Source organism: Herpailurus yagouaroundi, unplaced genomic scaffold (genome assembly GCF_014898765.1).
Source record: "Herpailurus yagouaroundi ecotype Mexico unplaced genomic scaffold, PumYag 159, whole genome shotgun sequence".
Lineage (NCBI taxonomy): Eukaryota > Metazoa > Chordata > Mammalia > Carnivora > Felidae > Herpailurus > Herpailurus yagouaroundi.
Genome location: NW_024412400.1, coordinates 63535370 through 63557199, shown reverse-complemented (window position 1 = coordinate 63557199; position 21830 = coordinate 63535370). Strand labels below are relative to the sequence as shown.

Here is a 21830-nt window from a genome sequence, read left to right as displayed (position 1 = left end):
ACTGTAATTTCTTCACTTATGTTTCTCTAACCAAAAATTTCAGCAATACCAATGGAAATTTGATTCTTGAGAGTCAAATGACAATGCCATCATATAAGCATGTCAGAAATGAAACAAAAAGTAGTAATATTTTTAAGTATCCAAAGGGACTTTTCAAAGGGGACTTTCTCAGTGAGTTCTCCTAGGAGTAGTAGGAAAGGCACTGCCCTCAGAGAGGAAAATGAAGTAAAGAAACCACATTTTCAAGGGTGCCTGGCTGGCTCAGTCAGAATAGTGTGCTATTCTTTTTAAAAATAGATATATTAAATATAATATCATGCTACTCTTGATCTCAGGATTGTGAGTTTGAGCCCTATCTTGGGTGTGGAGATTACTTAGGAATAAAATCTTTTTTTTTTTTAAGTTTATTTATTTGGAGTGAGAGAGAGAGAGAGAGAGAGAGAGAGAGAGAGAGAATGCATGCATGGGCTGGGAAGGGGAAGAAAGAGAGAGAGAGACAATCCCAAGCAGGCTCTGAGCTGGGCCTGATGTGGGGTTTGACACTATCATGACCTGAGCTGAAATCAAGAGTGAGACACTTAACCAACTGAGCCACCCAGGTGCCCCAAGAATAAAATCTTTAGGAAAAAACACACAAAAACCTATCTTTTCAGAGGGGGGAAAAGAAGTAAACTGACAATTTAGTTTACACTGGAAATGTTCTTTTTCCTTCCCTAGGGAAAGCCTGAAAGCACAAGATTTCTAAGATTAAGTATACTTTTCATTAGACCACAATACACTTTATGATAGATTTATATCAATACTTCATTTTTCAGGTCTTGAAATTAGGTCTAGAAATACCAAAAGACATTGTCATCAGTACACTTTTTTTTTCTGTTAAGGGCAGTAAAGATTGATTATTTCATGAACTTAAGGTTTCCAAAGCACTTAATGGATGTTTCAGAATACTTATTACATTGAATGGATATCTCTACAAAAACACCCCACTCTCGGGGCGCCTGGGTGGCGCAGTCGGTTAAGCGTCCGACTTCAGCCAGGTCACGATCTTGCGGTCCGTGAGTTCGAGCCCCGCGTCAGGCTCTGGGCTGATGGCTCGGAGCCTGGAGCCTGTTTCCGATTCTGTGTCTCCCTCTCTCTCTGCCCCTCCCCCGTTCATGCTCTGTCTCTGTCTGTCCCATAAATAAATAAAAACGTTGAAAAAAAAATTAAAAAAAAAAAAAACACCCCACTCTTGATATTAAAATTTCTTGGAAGACACAGATTTTTAAAAGTCATCTTTATTTATTTGTCTCAGCCTGCCTCAGTGTAGTTAGCATATGCACTGTACAGCAAACCATATTAGCAAACCGGTGGCCATTCCTGCTTATTCTTTCCGGTGCTCAAGTTTGCAATCCCTACTAAATGCTCAGTAAATTCATGCGGAAGACGTGAATAATATTCATAGGGTAATCATGGTGATTCCTTAATCTCACAGCGTCTGGAACACAATTTTTGAGGCTGAGAGAGGAACTGCTTGTTTGTACCCTCAACTTCAATAAGCCCTAGGTAACAAGCCCGGTAGCCACCAAGGCATTTCCTTTCCCACTGAAACTTCATCCAATCTCGGTTGTATTTTCTTTCATTTCACTTATGGCAGTTTGCATAGGCTTTGGTATATTTTAGATGTTCTTAAAAATTTTAAGTTAACTGTCCAAGCAGAACTTTTTATATCTTGGTTACAGACCCCTCCTTAAGAAGATGACCATCGACAAGAGAAAGGGAGGGATTGGAGGGGAGATAGTGGCAGCTAAATTGGAGAAACCTGGTCATTTCCCAGAGCGAACAAGGCCTCAGGTGGGAGGGGGGATTGGAAGCCGAGAACGCCACGTGACCTTGGGGGGCCCCCGGGCTGAGTCGACCCCGCCCCTCCGCTCGCCGCCGGGGGGCGCATGCGCAGCCCGTGTTAGTGATGGAGGAGAGAAGATGGCGGAAGCGGAGTGAGTGACTTGCTGGTGACTGATGTCGTAACCGGGGGGCGAGTGGGGCAGCGACATGTCCCCTGAGGGGAAAGCTCAAGGGTCTTTGGAGGGCAGTGCAGGGAAAGGGAGACTCAGGAGTTCCTTATCTTGCTTGGAGGAGCCCGCTTGGCCCATATAGGGGGGCGGAGGCCAACTGTAAGGGTCTAGTTACCTCCAGGCGGGAGCGCCCCTTCCGCCGTGTGATCCCGAATCGGCAGGGCCCTGCAGGCAGAGTCACCCCAGGGACCCCGACCGCTGGGGTCTTCCGGGAGGTGGGCCCCAGCGGGCCCCTCAGGCGCTGTCATCCCTGCAAGTGGGCCCCGCGGGCAGCCTTGTCACGGACGCCCGCTCCAGGGGCCCGCGGAGGCTGGGTAGGGTTGGGCGGGCACTGCCGGGCCTCCTTAGCGCTCCCCCCCTTCCCGCCCCGGCGTCACCCCACTCCTCCTCGGAGGGAGAACCTGAGACGAGGCTGCTCACCGCCCTCCCCCAGGAGGCGTGGAGAAGGTGTCTTAGCGCGGGCCTTAGCGCGGCGGGGGCTCCTGCGGGTCTGGCCAGGCTGAAACACCCCGGAAAGAAAGACCTTATTTCCCCTGGGTCTCTGGCTGCAGTGTTGACGCCTGCCTTAGAGAGCCATGTTCTTGTGCGGCGGTGTGGTGTGATGATGTCCTTAGTTAGCTACTCAAACTTCGTGTTTCCTGGGTAGGCCTCTTGTGCACCACGATTGCCAGCTGTATTTTGCAGATAGTACTACGCACAGACGGTGGAGTTAGTAAAATTGTTTTTTTGTGCCAGGTCTCCAAATGTGATACAGTGGTTTGGTCCTTCCTGCTCACTGATGTTTAGATTTGGGCCTAGAATTTGGCTTATCTGCGACCATCTTTGGTTTGTTAGTGAACGAACTTACCATGGGGTTTCAGTTTGAGGACGTGGTTGTGCAGAATAGCTGTCTGAAAGGACCAGAATTTAAACTGGCTTTTTGCATATCACTGCTACATGGGTAAGAGTTTTGACAGCCAGCAATTTGGCAAAAAGTTTACCTTGTCTACCACTAAATCTGTATGATTTGAACATATGATTTGATGATTGGAAAGCAGTTTGAAAAAGTATAAAAAAAAAAACCCTAGAGAAGCATAAAGATGTGAGTCATTTACTAATCAAAAAACTGAAGTCAGCTGTTTTCCTCTACTATTTTCCTTTCACTTCCTTTTATTACATTGAGGTTTTTTTGTTTTTTTGTTTTTTTACTTTTAATTCCTTGGACAGCCTATAAATACTATTTACATAAGTGGTGTAAAGAACAAAGAAAATTTGTACGTAAAGGGACACCATATGGGAATAGTGTGTGTATGCACAATTAGTGCCAAATTCCTTTGTCTTTTCATGAAGTAGAAAGTGTTCTTGCTCCATTCTTGTCAATGATGCTGATGTGATGTGTGGCAGATTTTGCTTCTCAGAAGAAAAGATTGGATAAGAAAGACAGATAAAATCAGTATATTCTCAAGTGTGCTTTTCACCATTCTGGTGCATTTCTAAGTTTTACTTTCTAACAATATTGAGGCCCTCAGATGTGACTTAAAACGTTGTTTGAATTTATTCAGTTGTAGATTCAGTGTTAAGTGGAATTTTATACCACAACAATGAAGTGAGTTTGAAGGAATCAGAAAGTCTGGTACAAAAATGTCCTTTACTGTCCATATGTGAGGAAAGTAACATAATTACGGTTTTTCAAAATTTGGAGCAATTCTTTATGAGAGGAGGTTTTTGGAAGGAAGTGAGGAAATTGTTGTCAGCTGCTCTGTTTTCCAGGAGTAATCTGCTTATAAGTATAACCAGAGTTATTAGGTGTAGTGTGGACAGTGTTGTAGACTAGGGGAAAAGCCGGTGTGAGTTAATAAAAACTTACTATTTTTACTTTTTAAAAAATGTTTATTTTTGAGAGAGAGAGAGCACGAGTGGGGAGGGAGAAAGAGGATCTGAAGCAGGCTCTGTGCTGACAGCAGAGAGCCCAATGCGGGGTTTGAAATCACGAACCTGAAGCAAAGTCGGACACTTAGCCAATGGAGCCACCCAGGCGCCCCTACTTTTTTTTTTTTTTTAAATGTAAGCTCTGTGCCCAGTGTGGAGCTTGAATTCACCACAACCCTGAGATCAAGAGTTGTATGCTCTACCCACCGAGCCAGCCTGGTGCCCCTTGGAGGCCCACATCGAGTATAGAGATTACTTAAAAAATAAAATCTTTTTTTTTTTAAATGTTTTTATTTATTTTTGAGACAGAGGCAGAGCATGAGCAAGGGAGGGGCAGAGAGAGAGGGAGACACAGAATCCGAAGCAGGCTCCAGGCTCTGAGCTGTCAGCACATAGCCCGACGCGGGGCTCGAACTCTCAGACCGCGAGATCATGACCTGAGCCGAAGTCGGATGCTTAACTGACTGAGCCACCCAGGCACCCCAAAAAATAAAATCTTAAATTATTTTTAAAATTAATAAGAGAACATATTTTAAAAGCGGAGTGTATATGGTAACCAGAAATAAGCTAATGAACACAAATGCTTAGGCATCCTATTTTAATAGATAGATAAGAATGACTTTGGTCAAAAAAAAGTAAAGAAATATTTTAAATTCTGATGTTGCTTTAGTATTTATTTTTTAGGTATAGCATTCTTTTATAAACTTGTTTCGGTTTCATTCATCTTTCAATAATGAAAAGATAAACTTTAGGCCAGGATTTATTTAAGTTGCATATCCTGAATTATTTGAACTCAAATTTAGAAGGTATTAACTATCAAATATGCTATATATTTGTGAAGTACTTTTCCTTTCTAAGTGTTTATGGTGACTGTATGCTATCTCTGCTATTATGAGGGTTGTCTTAAAAATTTAGATTGTTGCTGATTATTTCTTTGAAATAATTAAATACTCTTTAAAGCCTGCAATACAATGCTTTTGCCGACACAAACCCTTTGTGTTACCTGACAGATTCAAGGACCACAGTACAGCTATGGATAGTGAAGCAAACCCTGGCACATCTTCTGTGTCGACAACAGCCAGTAGTACCACCACCACAACTATTACCACTTCCTCCTCTCGAATGCAGCAGCCACAGATCTCTGTCTACAGTGGCTCAGACCGACATGCTGTACAGGTATTTCAGTTATAATGACGGGTGGGCTAAGACTTAGGATGCCGTTATTTTTCTCTTAAGCCAGGTGAACCTGTTGTTTTACGTCCTCAAATGAGTCACATGATATTTTCTAAATGAGTACAGTTAGAATAGTTAATATCTGAAACAATCAAAAGTTACTTAATAATCCTTCTATTGAAAGGGCTTAACATTTGTCAGCATGTGGCTTATAAAACCATATGTTAGGAAAATTATAATTGGAAGGGCTCTAGGTGGCTGCTACAATGTGGAGACACTCAGCCTACAGCCTAAATATACAGAATGGATCTAGGCTTTTCTAGGTTCTTTTATATTTGAAACCAAAATATAGACTTAGGAAGATCTGTTCAGGTCTGTGGATGTGTTGAGGTTTATTTTATTTCTTTTTTTTTCTTTTAATATGTTTTAATCTTTATTTTTGAGAGACAGACAGCATGTGAGCAGGGGAAGAGCAGAGAGAGAGGGAGACACAGAATCTGAAGCAGGCTCCAGGCTCTGAGCTATCAGCACAGAGCCCGATGTGGGGCTCGAACTCACGAATTGTGAGATCATAACCTGAGCCGAAGTCGGATGCTCAACCGACTGAGCCACCCAGGTGCCCCTATTTTATTTCATTTTATTTATTTATTTTTTTGAAGATTTTTTTTAATGTTTATTTTTGAGAGACAGAGTGCGAGTGGGGGAGGGGCAGAGAGAGAAGGAGACACAGAATCCGAAGCAGGCTCCAGGATCCGAGCTGTCAGTACAGAGCCCGATGCAGGGCTCGAACCCACGAGCCGCGAGATCATGACCTGAGCCAAAGTCAGACGCCCAACCGACTGAGCCACTTAGGTGCCCCAAGAGGTTCATTTTAAACTCAAGTGGCTTAAGAACCTAAGCAGAAGAATCATTTAAAGTCTTAGGGGCAGAGGGGGGAAGGGAATATTTAGGAAAAGTTTTAGTCTCTTCACTTGGTTGCAAAATTAAGTTTACTTGGTTAACTTTTATAATGAGGTTGAGGCAATATGGTATTTCATAAAAAAGGCATGGGCATTGTAGTCTGATATGCTCTTTGTTTGAATTCCATTTTCTTAATCCTTAGTACCTATGTGTCTTGGCTGAGAGGCATGATCTCTTTGACCATCAGGAAATTGTAAAATGAGGATGAGACCGTCTAGTTCCTTAGTTACTTTGATCATTAAAGGAAGCATTAAAACGGTGTGGGGCACATTATATATTCCCAATCAATAACAGTAGCTAATATTTATTGAACAATTGCTATGTGGCAAGCATTTGATGAATGCTTTACGTGGATTATCTTTTTTTTAAAGTTTACGTATTTTTGAGAGAGAGCATTAGCAGGGGAGGGGCAGAGAGAGAGAAAAGACGGAGAACTCTAAGCAGGGTCCCTGCTGACAGTGCAGAGTCTGGTGTGGGGCTCAAACCCATGAGATCATGACCTGAGCTAAAATCAAGAGTCGGACACTCAACTGACTGAGCCACCTAGGGATCCCTCTTTTTTTTTTTTTTTTTTTTTTAAGTTTATTTATTTATTTTGAGAGAGAGAGAGTGCATGCACGAGCAGGGGAGAGGGCAGAGACAGGGAGAGAGAGAAAGAATCCCAAGCAGGCTCTGAAGTGCCAGTGCAGAGCCTGGAAGCAGGGCTTGAACTCATAAACTATGAGATCATGACCTTATCCAAAGTCAAGAGTCAAAGGATGTTAACCTACTGAGCCACTCGGGCATTCCTGGATTATCTCTTTTAATCCTCACCACACCTCTGTAAAGTGGATGCTGTTATCTCTCATTTTACAGATGGGAAAACTGATGTTTTAAATAGATTAACTTTTCCTAAATTCACATAGCTAGTAGATTGTCTGGTTTTAGAGTTGTGCCTTTAATCACTCCGTGAGTTTTTATGTTTCATTCTACTCTGAAAATAACCTGGTTGCGATATAGTCCTCTCTCTACTCCATTTTTCTAGATTGGATATCCCAGCATGATGGCTTTTAACTGTTTTGTTGTTTAGAATTCTGAAGTTACCATGGGGTAGAATCAGAGCTGTTGAAGATTGAGTCAGTCCAGCAAAAGTTCAAACTGGAATGAGGAGTGTGTTTTTAATGTTTTTTACCTTCTTTGCGGCAAGGGATATAGGAGAGAGTATCTCGATGTTTGAGCATGTAGTTGATGTGGTATTTTATTTTTTATTTTATTTTTTTTTTTCAACGTTTTTTTTATTTATTTTTGGGACAGAGAGAGACAGAGCATGAACGGGGGAGGGGCAGAGAGAGAGGGAGACACAGAATCGGAAACAGGCTCCAGGCTCCGAGCCATCAGCCCAGAGCCTGACGCGGGGCTCGAACTCACGGACCGCGAGATCGTGACCTGGCTGAAGTCAGACGCTTAACCGACTGCGCCACCCAGGCGCCCCAGATGTGGTATTTTAATATGACATTTTGATCTCTAGTTTTTATCTAAGCTGAATGTGTTAATAAAAAATAAGATGTTACTGGAGAAGGATAGGTATAGGTATCTCTCACAAATAGCACTTATACTAGTTCTTATGAGGTGATAGAATTGCTTCCTCTAAAGTACAGTCAAATCAATATTCATTGAATTACCTAAGTAGTTCTTTAATACTGTCCAGCATTCTTTTCCAGTCCCATGAGTTCTCTTTACCCTTTTTGTTTCTTTAAAGATTAAAATAAGAACAATGTGTTGTACCTTTAACTTGCCTTTTAGGAGTCTCTCTCCCATCAGTGTGTCATTGAATGATAATGAAAGACTGTGTTGACAATAGAAGAAATGGCTACACTGACAAAAATGTGTCAAATAGATTATATTTATGTTATTTTAGTTTGACTTTAGTTTTATTATGGAATTCGAAGAACATATATAGATTTACCTGACCCAAAAGGTGTACTGCTGTAATTCTAAATTGCTTAATGCTGGTCTATCGTCTCCTGAGAGGTCAAAAGCATACATTGATATTGTGACAGGAGTCTGTAGCAGATATAGCCAATCTGTAGTTGGAGAGATGAGATATGAATACATGAAAGTAAACAAGGAAATATGTTTCTTGGAATTTGGATAAAGAGATTCATTGCTCTGTGGTTCATGGTGTCCTGACTCAGACCTCAAGCTGTAGGATTATGGCTCAATTACTCTGTTAGTTCTGAACACTGTGGTTTGATCCTGAGAGTAGGGTTTTGTGCTGTTTCAGATCACTGTGGGGCACGGTGTGACTTTGGAATGTGGTTGCAGAGGAGAGGTCTAGTCTGACTTATGAGTTTGGACAGATCAAGGATTTTTTTCTCTTTTTTTAGAATACTTTTCTACATGTATCTATTTGTGAAGTTTCAGGCTCAGATTTTATATTTTACTAATATTCGCAGTAATTAACACTTTTTCAGGAATTTTTTTAAGTTAGAATAGTTTTTTTTTATGTTGAAAGGAATCTGACATTTAAAAACATTAAAAGAAGTAATAATTTAAAACAGGAAGTAGCTTTATAGTCTTACATGATTATTTATATAATACCTGCTTGTAGATTTTTTCCAGATATTTACGGAAAGTACAAATGAGAAGGTAAAAATCTCCTCAAACCTAGCTGTCTATTGGTAGTCTTTTAATGTTTTCCTGAATAGTCTTTTAAATATTTTAATATAAAATGGTATCTTACTCTATACACTATTTAGTAATCTGCTTTTTTCACCAAATGATATATTTGGGAATTTTTTTTTGTTGCTAAAAGTAGATATGTCTGTGCTGTACAATACAGGTGTATTGTGTTCCTAGGTGCTTGTGGCTACTTATATTAAAATATAGTAAAATTAAAAACTCATTTTCTTAGTTGCATTAGCTGCATTCGTAAGTGCTTAGGAGACACATGTGGCTAGTGGCTGCTATATTGAGCAGCATTGGTCTATGTTATTATTTGTAATGGCTGTAAATGCATATTCCTCTCTATACCCACGCCCTGAATGCTACCCAGTTTTCTCTAAAACAGTACGCCAGTTTACATTCTTACTGACACTATGAGAGTTATCTGTTTCCCTATTTAGTGGTAATATTCTTTTAAGTCAGTTATTCAGTTCTTGCTTTGGCAGCGCATACACTAAAATAAGTCAGTTATTCATCTGAAAGTTGGAAAATAGTATCTTGTTTTAATTTGTAAATTTTGACTACTAATGAGAGTGAAGATTTTTTCAGGTGCTTATTTGGCTCTTTTTCCTTTTGTGAATTGCTTCTTTTGGGTGGCTTCGATTTGTACAGATTAGCGAATCTTAGTCGTACGTAACTAGGAGAGAACTATGTTAATAAACGTTACACTCAATATTAACGTAGTGAAATTTTAAACCACCGCTTGTTTTATACTTCATGGTTAAGCTTAACATTAAGATCATGATTTGACATTGGTTCAATTGACTCGTCACAGGTGATTCAGCAGGCATTGCATCGCCCCCCCAGCTCTGCTGCTCAGTACCTTCAGCAGATGTACGCTGCTCAGCAGCAGCACTTGATGCTACACACCGCAGCCCTCCAGCAGCAGCACTTAAGCAGCTCCCAGCTTCAGAGCCTTGCTGCAGTTCAGGTGAGACTTAACTGAATTCAGACTTTATGAGGTAAAGTTGACAAAAGTTCACACTTTTTGCAGATACTTACTGAAAATAGATATATTGGGTATTATTTCGGAATTCTCAGATGTCCTGTGATTAGTTTTTCTTAAATTAATAGGCTGCCAGATAGAAGTTAATAAAAAGTATACGGATATGTTTTATATGTTACTCGGTTGCTAGCTCCGTCCCACTTCTTTTTATCTACTTGCAGAAATACTATGCTAGTGTCATGGTTTTGTGGGTGATAAAATTCTGGGTACAACAGTGAATACTTAGGGTTACAGGAATTGTATTTACATTTCAGTGAAAAAAATTTTAATATAAGTAATTTACATTCATTTAAAAAAATCAAGCAGTATCAAATTATTTATAAGAGGTAAAGTGGAGGTGTTCATTTTCTAGACCCACTACTGTTTTTCATTCTTCACAGGTGGCTGCTGTTCAGTATATATTCCTCCAGAAATTTTCTGTATAAAAATATATATACATGCACCTTTCTTATATCCAGTCATATCTTCCTAGTGATAATGGGATATTTTTATAATTAAATGCTTGCTTTGAAAAAGATTTTCATTCTTATTCTGTTTATTTAAATAAGACTGTATGTGAAGATTTAATCTTAAATATTCTTATGAGAGGAGGATCTCAGTTGATTGAACCTGAAAAAGGTTTATTTCTGTTAGGAACACAGCTCTTTCATCTTCTTCGTAGTATGATTTTAAATAACTTCATGTTCATGATACAAGTTAGGAAACTGAAACCCATTGGCACTTGATGTGGCTCCCATTTTCTTTTTCATAACGTTGGAGTGGTGATTCCACTTGAAAGAAGACAGAGACTTGTACGGTGAAACTGACAATGAGTGCAGCTAGTAAAATAAGATTAGCCTTTGGGTCCTTCGTTTTCATTATTCAGCTTTTTCCTTTTTTTCTTAATCTGTTGGGCCAAAGCTTAATCTGTGTTGACTGTGAATTGAATTTTGCATTGGTTCATACCTAGATGTTTTAACTTTTATTGTGATTTTTTGGTATCTTGGTGCCAGAAAGTTTTTAACTTCAGATTTTTATAGACATATTATAAAGATCTTATTATTTTAGGCAAGTTTGTCCAGTGGAAGACCATCTACATCCCCCACAGGAAGTGTCACACAACAGTCAAGTATGTCCCAGACATCTGTAAGTGCCCTGAATTTTTTCCTGGATTTAAAAATGTTAATTACTGCTTTCCAAAAGTGAACTTAATATTTACAAAGTTGCTGTTGTATATTTGTTGATTGATACTTAAGTGATAAGTGCCTAGAAATAGAAATGATAAGTTTCAAGAATTCAGAGCTAATGTTAAGCTTCTGAAAACCTGAGTTTTTTTTTTTTTTAAGAAAATTTTTTTTAATGTTTATTTATTTTTGAGAGAGAATGAGCAGGGGAGGAGCAGAGAGAGGGAGACACAGAATCCAAAGCAAGCTCCAGGCTCCTAGCTGTCAGCACAGAGCCTGACACAGGGGTCGAACTCACAGACTGTGAGATCATGACCAGAGCTGAAGTAGGACACTTAATTGACTGAGCCACCCAGGCGCCGTGAAAATCTGAGTCTTAAAAAAAAAATGTTTTTGTATTTCTTATATATGTTTTCCCGCTGATTTTGCTCAGATCTTATGTGATTCAGAATGATGGCAGTTTTCAGTATGTATTGAAAGCCTGAAAGGTACAATGCAGGAGTATTAGGCCATGTATTCCCTGCGATATACTAAAGAATGTCAACCCTTGGTAGACATCTAAATGTTTCTAGCTTTTTTTGGACACTTCACATTTTAGAAATTAATACTTTTCAGCTTATGTTTACTTGACTTATCTTGGCCAATTTACAAGTATCCATTCAAGATAACGTAACTTTAAAAATTTTTTTTTTTTAATTTTTTTTTTTCAACGTTTATTTATTTTTGGGACAGAGAGAGACAGAGCATGAATGGGCGAGGGGCAGAGAGAGAGGGAGACACAGAATCGGAAACAGGCTCCAGGCTCTGAGCCATCAGCCCAGAGCCCGACGCGGGGCTCGAACTCACGGACCGTGAGATCGTGACCTGGTTGAAGTCGGACGCTTAACCGACTGCGCCACCCAGGCGCCCCCAGATAACGTAACTTTAAAAAAAATTTTTTTTTGGAGTTTATTTTTATTTTGAGAGAGAGAGAGCGCGCAAGCAGGGGAGAGGGCAGAGAGAGTGGGAGAGAGAATCCCAAGCAGGCATGCACTGTCAGCACAGAGCCTGACGCGGGACTCAATCTCATGAACTGTGAGATCATGACCTGAGCCAAAATCAAGAGTTGGACGCTTAAATGACTGAACCACCCAGCACCCTAAGATAACGTAATTTATTTTGAGAAAGGAGTAAATCTGATTTGCTATATTGCATATATATAGAAATTGTGCAGTTTCCCAGTTAAAAGAAATTTATAGGCATGTAATACTTAATTTTTTATGTTGATAGAATTTCATATTGTAAGAATATTGAAAATTTCTATATACTTTTTACTCAGATTCACCATTGTTAGCATTTGGTTCATTTTGCTTTATCATTCATTCTTTCTCTTTACATATATACGTGTAGACAGACATCTTTTTCTGAACCATTTGCAGGTTAGTTGAGACATGTTCCTTTATTCTTAAATACTTCAATATGTATTTCCTATGAACAAAGTTCTTTTACAAAACCACATGAGAATGGTCAGATGCAGGAAATTTAACAGTGTAGTCCATATTCACATTTCATTAGTTCCAGATTGCTCTGTCTCCTCCACTGTAGATGTTATGGACCAGATAACTTTTTGCTGTGTGTGTAGGGGGGCTATCCTGTGCACTGTTTGGGTACTTAGCAGCATCCCTAGCTTCTACCCACTAGATACTAGTAGGCCCTCCTCTTTGCCACAATGTGACAACCAAAAATGTCTCTAGGCACTGGCAGATGTTTCCTGGAAGGCAAAACTGCCCCTGGCTGAGAACCATTGAGTTAACCTAATAATATCCTTTCTAACTAATTTTTCCTGATCCCAGATGATAATACTCTGATACTTTGTAAAATTGACTGCAGTAGAGTTTAGTTGTAGATTGCTAAGGAATTGAAGATAACTTGTACTGTATTTCTTTCGCTAGGGGTATGGTCTTTGCTGACTAAGTACATATATAGGAGCATATGATTATTTTTATGGCTACTGACATTTTTAATTTAAAAATCCTATTTTTTGGCATGGAAGTATCCTGGAACATGAATAAAATTAGTTAAATCTCACTTTGTGAGATCAAGCCCTGCATCAGGCTCTGTGCTGACAGTGCATACCTACTTGGGATTCTCTCTCTCTCTCTCTCTCTCTCTCTGGCCCCTCCCCTCTTCTCTCAAAATAAATAAATAAACTTAAAAAAAAAAAAGATGTTACTTATGACTTGAAAACAGACTGAAAAAGAAAAATTTAAGCAATGTAATCTAGCCCTAAGCCTTAATACTATAATTATGGTTATTGATGCCGGATGTGTCTTTAATTAATACATTGGTAGTTAAGGCAAGCACTGTAAACATTTGTGAGCTAGTTAAAAAAAATTATGGGCAAATTTTTTTATTCTTTGAAATACTGGAATATCATAAATATCAAAGAGAGATTTTCAAATTATTAAGAGGTATCCTTTTAAACTGTTTTTTCTCTCATGAATTTATGTATGTGACTTTCACAGAAATTCTGATTCCAGTGATTGTATTTATTTTTTTATGACATTATTAGTGCTGCTTGTCATAAACCAGGCAGGCTTGTATGTATGATAAAGCATGCCAGAACCTGTGATTGGTTGGTGGGGGGAAAGAGGTAAGCATGGAGAGCAGATGTCCAGGAAAATAAAAAAAAAATACACTGCACTTGTTTTATTTTATATCCCAGTTGAGCAGTAGCTCAAGTGAGTGCACTAGCTATCCAAATTATGATACCCAAGGTAGCTTAGTAAGTATGGGTCAGTCTCCAAAAGAGGGGAAGAGTGTGGTAGCAGAAATCTCTAGGTAGTGATACTAATGAGCCATGTCAGGTGGCAGTCTAGAAACTTTTCACAGTTTTTGGTTATTTCAAGGTAGGATTCCAGATCAACAGTGAAATCCCACCGGGAAGGGTCCAGCCTCCAGTAGGAGAAAGGGCTAGAAGGTAGGTTGTCAAGTCATCAGCCAGATCCATAGACTTGGATTTAGAATAGGAGTGGGATCCCAATGGGGAAATGGAATATTATTAAACAACGGAGTCAAAATCCAGTCAATGTGATTTAGGGTTGAAACTGTGGAGAAGGCTGTTGTTAATTGAATATATAGGTAATCAGTGGGTGCCAGCATCCTCTTCTTTCCAAACCTCATTAAAACAGACTAATTCTAGACTTTGATCAGTAGTGAGAGTGGTGATTTTATGATTGTTTGGTTTTATTTTTTTATTTTTAAAATTTTTTTTTCAACGTTTATTTATTTTTGGGACAGAGAGAGACACAGCATGAACGGGGGAGGGGCAGAGAGAGAGGGAGACACAGAATCGGAAACAGGCTCCAGGCTCCGAGCCATCAGCCCAGAGCCTGACGCGGGGCTCGAACTCACGGACCTCGAGATCGTGACCTGGCTGAGGTCGGACGCTTAACGGACTGCGCCACCACCCAGGCGCCCCTGATTGTTTGGTTTTAAAAGTAGTTGGGACTGAGTGTTCAAGTTGATGCCTTTGTACTTTAACTGAATGGGACTTAGATTTAGTTAAATTTGACTTGCCAAAATGAAATCCAAACCAATTAAAAACTCTGCTGCAAAAAAAACAACAAAGTTAAAAACCAACAGAATGATTAAAAATATATTAGTACCTTGTAGATTAACCAGCTGATATTTGTGAAATAACAAGGATTCATTTATAATTGTAAGATAAGCAATGAGAATTCACAAAAGACCTGTATTAGTAATTTTCAAAGAAAAATTTCTGGCTTCTCAATACATGAAAATGTATTTACTGTATTAGTAACAAAGAAGTGTATGTAAAAACAAGGACATCTCTTAAATCAGAAAACAAGGAACAACATTGAGTCAATACCCATTATTGGCAAGGATGTGAGAAAGTAGGTATACTCATACACTATAAGTGGGAATGTATTTGGTACAACCTTTCTGAAAGATTATTTGTCAATGAGTATGAAAATTTCAACTATGCATTCCCTTTTACTTACTGTTATTTTTAGTGATGTCATTTACTAAAAATGACAGATAATTATGACATAGATAATCATGCAAAAATGACATAATTATACAACTATGCATGGTTTATAATCGTGAAAAATTATAAACAATATAAATAAGTGCCCATTAATTAAAGATTAAACAAATTATAGTTAATTCGTACAGTGGACTACTATAGCTAAAAAATATGTGTGTATACAGACAGAGGCTTACATTTTCATTAGGTATTAAGTGAAAAAAGCAAAAAATTATAGTATGATCTCATTAACTTACATTTAGGTTATTCTGTTTTTCAGTTCTAAAATTTCCATGTGATTCTTATTTGTATCTTCTATTTGCTGAGAGTTTTTCCATTCAAGTGGGCTCACGTTGCTTGTTGAAAGCATTTTTATGATGACTGCTTTAAAATCTGCCAGATAATTTTATCTTTCATCTTGATGTTGGCATCTACTTATTGTCTTTTGTATTCAGCTTAGGTCTTTCTGGTTCTTAGTTTGATGAGTGATTTTTGATTGAAACCTCAATATTTTGAGTATTATGAGTGTATCATATTTAAACTTTGTGTTTTGGCTAGCTTCTGAAAGGGAATGTGTGCCACCTCCTTACTATCGTCTGAGGGTAAAAAGTCCAGGTTACCCATTTGATCTCTATTGACACTCATAATTGCTGAGTGGTGGTGAGAGTCCTGGCTGGAGGGAGCGAGGGGAGTAAAAGTACCTGTTACCGCTCCACTGATACTGCAGGGACAGGGTGGGTTGGTGGTGGTAAGTCTGTTACTGCCTGGCTGGGATGAAAATCCTGCCTCTCTACCTTGTTTTCTCTGAAGCATATCCATTGGAAGGATTAGGAGAATTGGGGTACCTCATTACATCCTGGTGTAGGTGGAAGTTTTTGCTGGTGTGGGTGGGGCCACAGTGTTTTCTGTGGTGTTTGGCTAGAGTAGAACAGTTGTCTAAAAGTTTTCCATGTTGTAGGTAGCCCCTTTCTTGGTCTTTCGGCTGGAAAGAACAGGCTGCTTTTGGGGATTTTTTTGTTTGTACCCATTTGTATTTCTGGGTTACTGACTACTTCAGCTTAAAATTTTGGGTTCTATAAGACAAAAAGAAAACCCAGGGACCTCACAACAACATGTTTAAGTGGGTTCTGAGGTCCTTAGCCAGTCTGCTTCTCTCCACCTCTCGGGATCTTCTTATGCCTATTTTATATGTAACATCAAAGGTTTTTAGTTTTATTTAGTGGGAGGGATACTGAAAAGTATCTCTATCTTCCTGGAAACAGAATTCCTGTCATTTAATTTACTTAAAAAAAAAATCTATATATCTGCCTGACTATTCAGGAAGAAAATCTGTGATACACAACAAATTGTTAGTCATTGGTTATCTCTGAGGAAGTAGATTGAAGAGCTTTATTTTGTTAATTTTTATATTGCCTAAATACAAACGTACTCGTATTGTTTAAGGGACATACACTACAATTGTATAAAGTAGAAGGGACATCCTGATTCAGTAGTCCCTTTGGCCCTGAAAAAATTTTGTGTCAGGCTTTCCTATTACTGTGTGTTTTTATACATGAATGTAAACAGATAGACTTATGTAGTTAATTTTATTTGTCTGTTTTAATGTAACTGAAGTGCCATCATTCTCTATATACTTTCTCCTTTATGGGCATTTTCAGCTGGAAAGGATTATGTAGCTGAAAATTGCAATCATAAGTCTCTAAATGACTCAGTAGCTGTTTGTATCTCATTCTCTTTTTCTTTGTTGTCTTTTGGTCCTGGGATCTACATTAATCTTGGGTGTTTTGATTTTCATTCACTGTACTATTTAGTCAAAAAGGGAAAACCTTGTTTGTGATAGCTTTCTAGTTATGGTGCTAAACAAGATGAGATTTTGAAGCCCAGTTCTATGATTCTTTTTCATTCATACATTTCACTTATACGACACATATTTATTAGCATTCAATATGTGCCAGACCCTTTAGGTGCTGGGAGCACAGCAACACAACAGACAAATTCTCTGTCCTTGTGGAGCTAGAGATAGACAGATGGTAAGCTGGTATGTAATATGTCAGATGGTAAGTGCTATAAAGAAGAATAATGCAAGAAAGGGGAATGGGGAGAGGGAATTTGCTTTTTTAACCAGGGTGGTCAGGGAAAGCATTGCTAATAAAAATGGTATTTGAAGGAGAGTGAAGGAGGCAAACATGCTCGAGGAGCAGAGAGGAGGGTAGTGTGGCTGGAGTGGAATGAGAGAGTGGGAGTATGGTGTAGAGATGACATTTGAGAGGTAATTGTAATCCAGTTGGGAAGAGATGATAAAACTTTTACTCACATTTAATTGCGAAGCTATTGGAGAGAAGAGCTATTTCCGTAGGGAAGCCACATGATCTCAGACAGGTTTTAACTTAGTGACAGTGTTAGGTTCTAGGGGGCAAAGATAGAAGCAGGGAGACCAGTTAAATGGTTTTTAATGGTTATCTGAGAGATTAGTGGCTTAGACTGTGATGGTGATAGTAAATGTGGTGAAATGTGGTTGGCCAGATTCTAGACCTTTTTTTTTCACCAATATTTTATTATAGAGAATTGGGTATGTTTTAAAAGTAGAGCTAATAGGATGTGCTAATGGACTGAATAAAAGATGTGAGGAAATGTGAAGAGTCAAGGATAACTGTAGCATTTTGGCCTGAAACTCTGGAAGGACCTGCCAAAGCAGGTGTTGGAGAAGAAAATCAGGAGTTTGGTTTTGGACATTCTGAGTTTGTGGTGGATATTAGATACCCACTTGTAGATGTTGAGTAGACATTGGATCTGTGAGTTTGGAGTTCATGTTGAGGTCTGGTGATTAGTCACGTCTTGTGCATCTACCCAAAATTCGTTTGTTGATGCCCTAACCCCCATGCGACTGTATTGGAAATTTTGCTATTATAAGTAAACCTGCATTGAATATTCTGTTATATATCTTTGTTGACATATCTAGTTATTTTCTTTTAAGAAATTTCCTAAGAGTACACTTTTTGGGTCAGTGAGATTGTTTTTAGATCAATCTTAAAAATGTTTACTTTCCCCTAAAAATGTCTAAATCAGATTAATCATGTATCAAATGAATCCATTGTAAGTTTTTCTGAGAGAAAATTATTTGCTTATAACCAGTCATTCTCGGTGTTCTATTGCTAGTGTCCTCATCCTCTTACCTATTTTAAGAGGTACTTTATTTATTTTATTTTTGGAAAGGTTTATTTATTTTTGAGAGAGAAAGAGCACATTCACATGTAAGTGGGGCAGGAGTGGAGAGAGAGGGAGACAGAGGGTATGAAGCGGGCTCCACACTGACAGTGGAGAGCCCGGTGCGGGGCTTGAACCCATGAACTGTGCCGCCATGACCTGAGTGGAAGTGGGATGCTTAACTGAGTCACCAGGTGCCCCTATTTTAGGAGTTACTTTAATCAAGGAATTTTTTTTTTTAATTAAAAAATTTTTTTAATTTTACATTTATTTTTTAATTTTTTTTTTTTTAACGTTTATTGATTTTTGAGACAGAGAGAGACAGAGCATGAACGGGGGAGGGGCAGAGAGAGGGAGACACAGAATCTGAAACAGGCTACAGGCTCCGAGCTGTCAGCACAGGGCCCGACGCGGGGCTCGAACTCACGGACCGCGAGATCATGACCTGAGCGAAGTCGGACGCTTAACTGACTGAGCCACCCAGGCGCCCCTACATTTATTTTTGAGGGACAGAGTGAGATACAAGCGGCGGTGGGGGTGGGGGCAGAGAGAAAAAGAGACACAGAACCTGTAGCAGGCTCCAGGCTCTAAGCAAGAGTTCAGCACGGACCCCAACACGGGGCTCAAACCCATGAACCGTGAGATCGTGACCTGAGCCTAAGTTAGATGTTCAACTGACTGAGCCACCCAGGTGCCCCTAGTCATGGATTTTTAAAAATGAAATCTCAAGTGATTGAGTTTATGTTTTGGACCTATTCCAAAACTTAACCACCTTAAAATAAAATTGTAGCCTGAATATTTGTATGGTCATGAGCAGCTTTACCACATTCTTGTAAAATATTCCAAAAGTACAGCAAAAGTAAAAAAAAGTGTTAAGTGCCCTTCAACCCTCTGTCCCCTTCTGCCTTCTTTCAGTCCTCTTCAGTCCTTCTGACTCCTCAGTGTGCTGGATATCCCTCCATCACATCTTTACCTATGCATTATGGACATGTAGAGCATAAAGAAATGTGTGTAGTAGCACCTGGGTGGCTGAGTCGGTTGAGTGTCTGACTTTGGGTCAGGTCATGATCTCATTCGTGAGTTCAGGCCCCACATTGGGCTGGCTGTTGTCAGCGCAGAGCCTGCTTCAGATCCTCTGTGCCCCTCTCTCTGCGCTTCCCCTGCTTGTGCTCTTTCAAAAATAAATAAAACATTAAAAAAAAAAAGAAATGGGTGTGTGTATGTTAACATATATTTTTATGCACTGGGAGCAGTGTTCTGCATTCTGTGTTTTACACTCCATGGTGTCTTGAGATCTTTCTGTGTTAGCACACAGAGTTCAATCTTACTTAAGCTATTGCATAGTGTTGCACAGTATGGATGCACTTTATCTTATATAACCATCTCCATTGCTGGACATTTTAAGTTACTTACCATATTTTAATTGTTTCAGCATTGCAGTTTTTCTAAGATGTCAAAATCTGAAAGCAAATGGGAGATTATGAAGTTTCTTGTTTGTTTTGCTGTTATGTTTATAGCTTGAATCTCAGATAGTAGAAATAATGGTTTTCTATAATAAATAGGATACACATTTTATTTCATAGTATTATTAAAAGTGTGCAGTCTTGGGGCGCCTGGGTGGCTCAGTCGGTTGAGCGTTCGACTGTGGCTCAGGTCATGATTTCGTGGTCTGTGAGTTCAGGCCCTGTGTTGGGCTCTGTGCTGACTGCTCAGAGCCTGGAGCCTGCTTCAGATTCTGTGTCTCCCTCGCTCTCTGCCCCTCCACCGCTCATGCTCGCTCGCGCGCTCTCTCTCTCTCTCTCTTTCTGTCAAAAATAAACATTAAAAAAATTAAAAAAGCGTGCAGTCTCTTAAAGGAAATCCTTTAAGTAGATATTATCTAAATGGGTAGATATTATTTGAAATATTAATATTTTATTCTTCTAGACACTTGAATTACCTACTAATACCCACTGAATAATGAGCCAGGAAAAGGTATACACTGCGTTGAAGTGGTAAAAACAAAACAATGTACTAAACATTAAGAAAAAAAAAAGGAAAATAACATTTCCTTTCCTATTTTAAAGTTAACACCTACATAGAAAAGACAAAAAAGAAAATACACATTATCCCAAATTTTACCCGTAGTGGGGATTAGTCACTTTTTTTTTAAATTTTTTTTTTTTAACGTTTATTTATTTTTGAGACAGAGAGAGACAGAGCATGAAGGGGGGAGGGGCAGAGAGAGAAGGAGACACAGAATCGGAAGCAGGCTCCAGGCTCTGAGCCATCAGCCCAGAGCCTGACGCGGGGCTCGAACTCACAGACCGCAAGATTGTGACCTGAGCTGAAGTCGGACGCTTAACCGACTGCACCACCCAGGCGCCCCTAGTCACCTTTAAATTTTGGTGACTGTCCTTCCAGAGGGGCGTGTGTGTGTATCCATATATATATGAAATTTAATCACATACAATTTTATGAGTGCATTATTGTGTGCATATACTATGCATTCATTTTTCTCTCAACGTGTTTTTCACATGTGATATGTATGTATGCATGAGGACATTTTCACATAATTATGTAAGTGGGAATGCAAGGAATGTACTCTATATGTTCTACAGTTTTTTCATTCTTCAGTGGGTCATTAAAGATATTTTCCTGTCATTGAATATTACAGATATATATTATCCTTTTAATGTCTGTGAACTATTATGTCTCTGTAGACATACCTGATTGATTTTGATCAGTCATATAACAGGAGTGGTTCTCAAATGGGCTTTGGCTTTAGGGAGAATTCTGGGCCGGACACCCTATGTAGCCTCCTTTTGGGCAGATACCAAGATGGTTGGGAGTCAAATGGCTTTTCTTGGTATACATGGTTTTCTCTGGTGACTCTTGGAATTAGTGCTTCCAACTGGGAAGAGAGCTTCCGTAATAAGGGCTCAAGGAGTATGGGTCCTTTGTGGAGTATGGGTCTTTGGGTATGAGGTGACAGGATTGGCCAAGGCTTTAAAGTGATAAGAAATTAGGAATGTTGGGATGGAATTAACAGAGAATATAATGCAAACAGTTAAGGCTCTGGTTCAGGTCAACAGACCAAAGCAGAGAGGAGAGGAGAGGCTTATCAGTTGTGGAAAGGAAAGGAAGTTTTTTTAGTTAGATGAGTTGTGGAGATGGACTTCTCACACAGATACACTTGCCCTCATGGGTTAGGCATTTGTGAGGAGACACTTGCTATGTGGAACTTAAAAATAAACATGATATTGGTTTTTTAATCTTCTAGCCTGCACAGAATGGAATGCAGGTGGTGAGGAAGTTACAATTTAGTTTTCGTACTTCCTTTTTTTCTTTTTTAAGAAAAAGAAAAGCATTCTGTTTGTACTTTGTGTTCTGCTTCCTTACAGAGCACTCTCAGGCATTTTAGCTACCAGCAAACCATTTTATATAAAGACTTTTTTTGTGTGTTTCTGTTTAAAGAGTGTGTGGTCTATTCTTACTAGAGTTCCTCCCCTCCCCTCCCCTTCTTCCTTCCACTGACGAAAAAAAGTGCCATGGCACTATTACTGCAGAGTGACCCAAATTAGCAAGTGATCAGGGTGTAGAAGACAACTCTGAACGCCAAAGCACATGGGTCAGAAAACCTGAGTCCA

General features: G+C 39.2%; 1 protein-coding gene across 9 annotated transcripts in view; it reads left to right on the top strand.

The window, feature by feature from the left end:
• PHC3 (polyhomeotic homolog 3) overlaps positions 1-21830 on the top strand; it is a 105693-nt gene that overhangs the window by 19552 nt on the left and 64311 nt on the right. For 7 of the 9 annotated variants that reach the window (XR_005792233.1, XR_005792234.1, XM_040480715.1 and 4 more), the window contains exons 1-4: positions 1887-1976; positions 4973-5138; positions 9574-9729; positions 10852-10929. Coding sequence is in view for 7 of the 9 variants with exons in the window: in XM_040480715.1 (XP_040336649.1) it covers positions 1963-1976; positions 4973-5138; positions 9574-9729; positions 10852-10929 (414 nt within the window). In the remaining 2 variants the exon portion in view is untranslated. Of the gene's footprint in view, positions 1-1886; positions 1977-2482; positions 2502-4972; positions 5139-9573; positions 9730-10851; positions 10930-21830 lie in introns of those variants that run through there. The other 2 variants (XM_040480717.1, XM_040480716.1) reach the window with 2 other exon arrangements.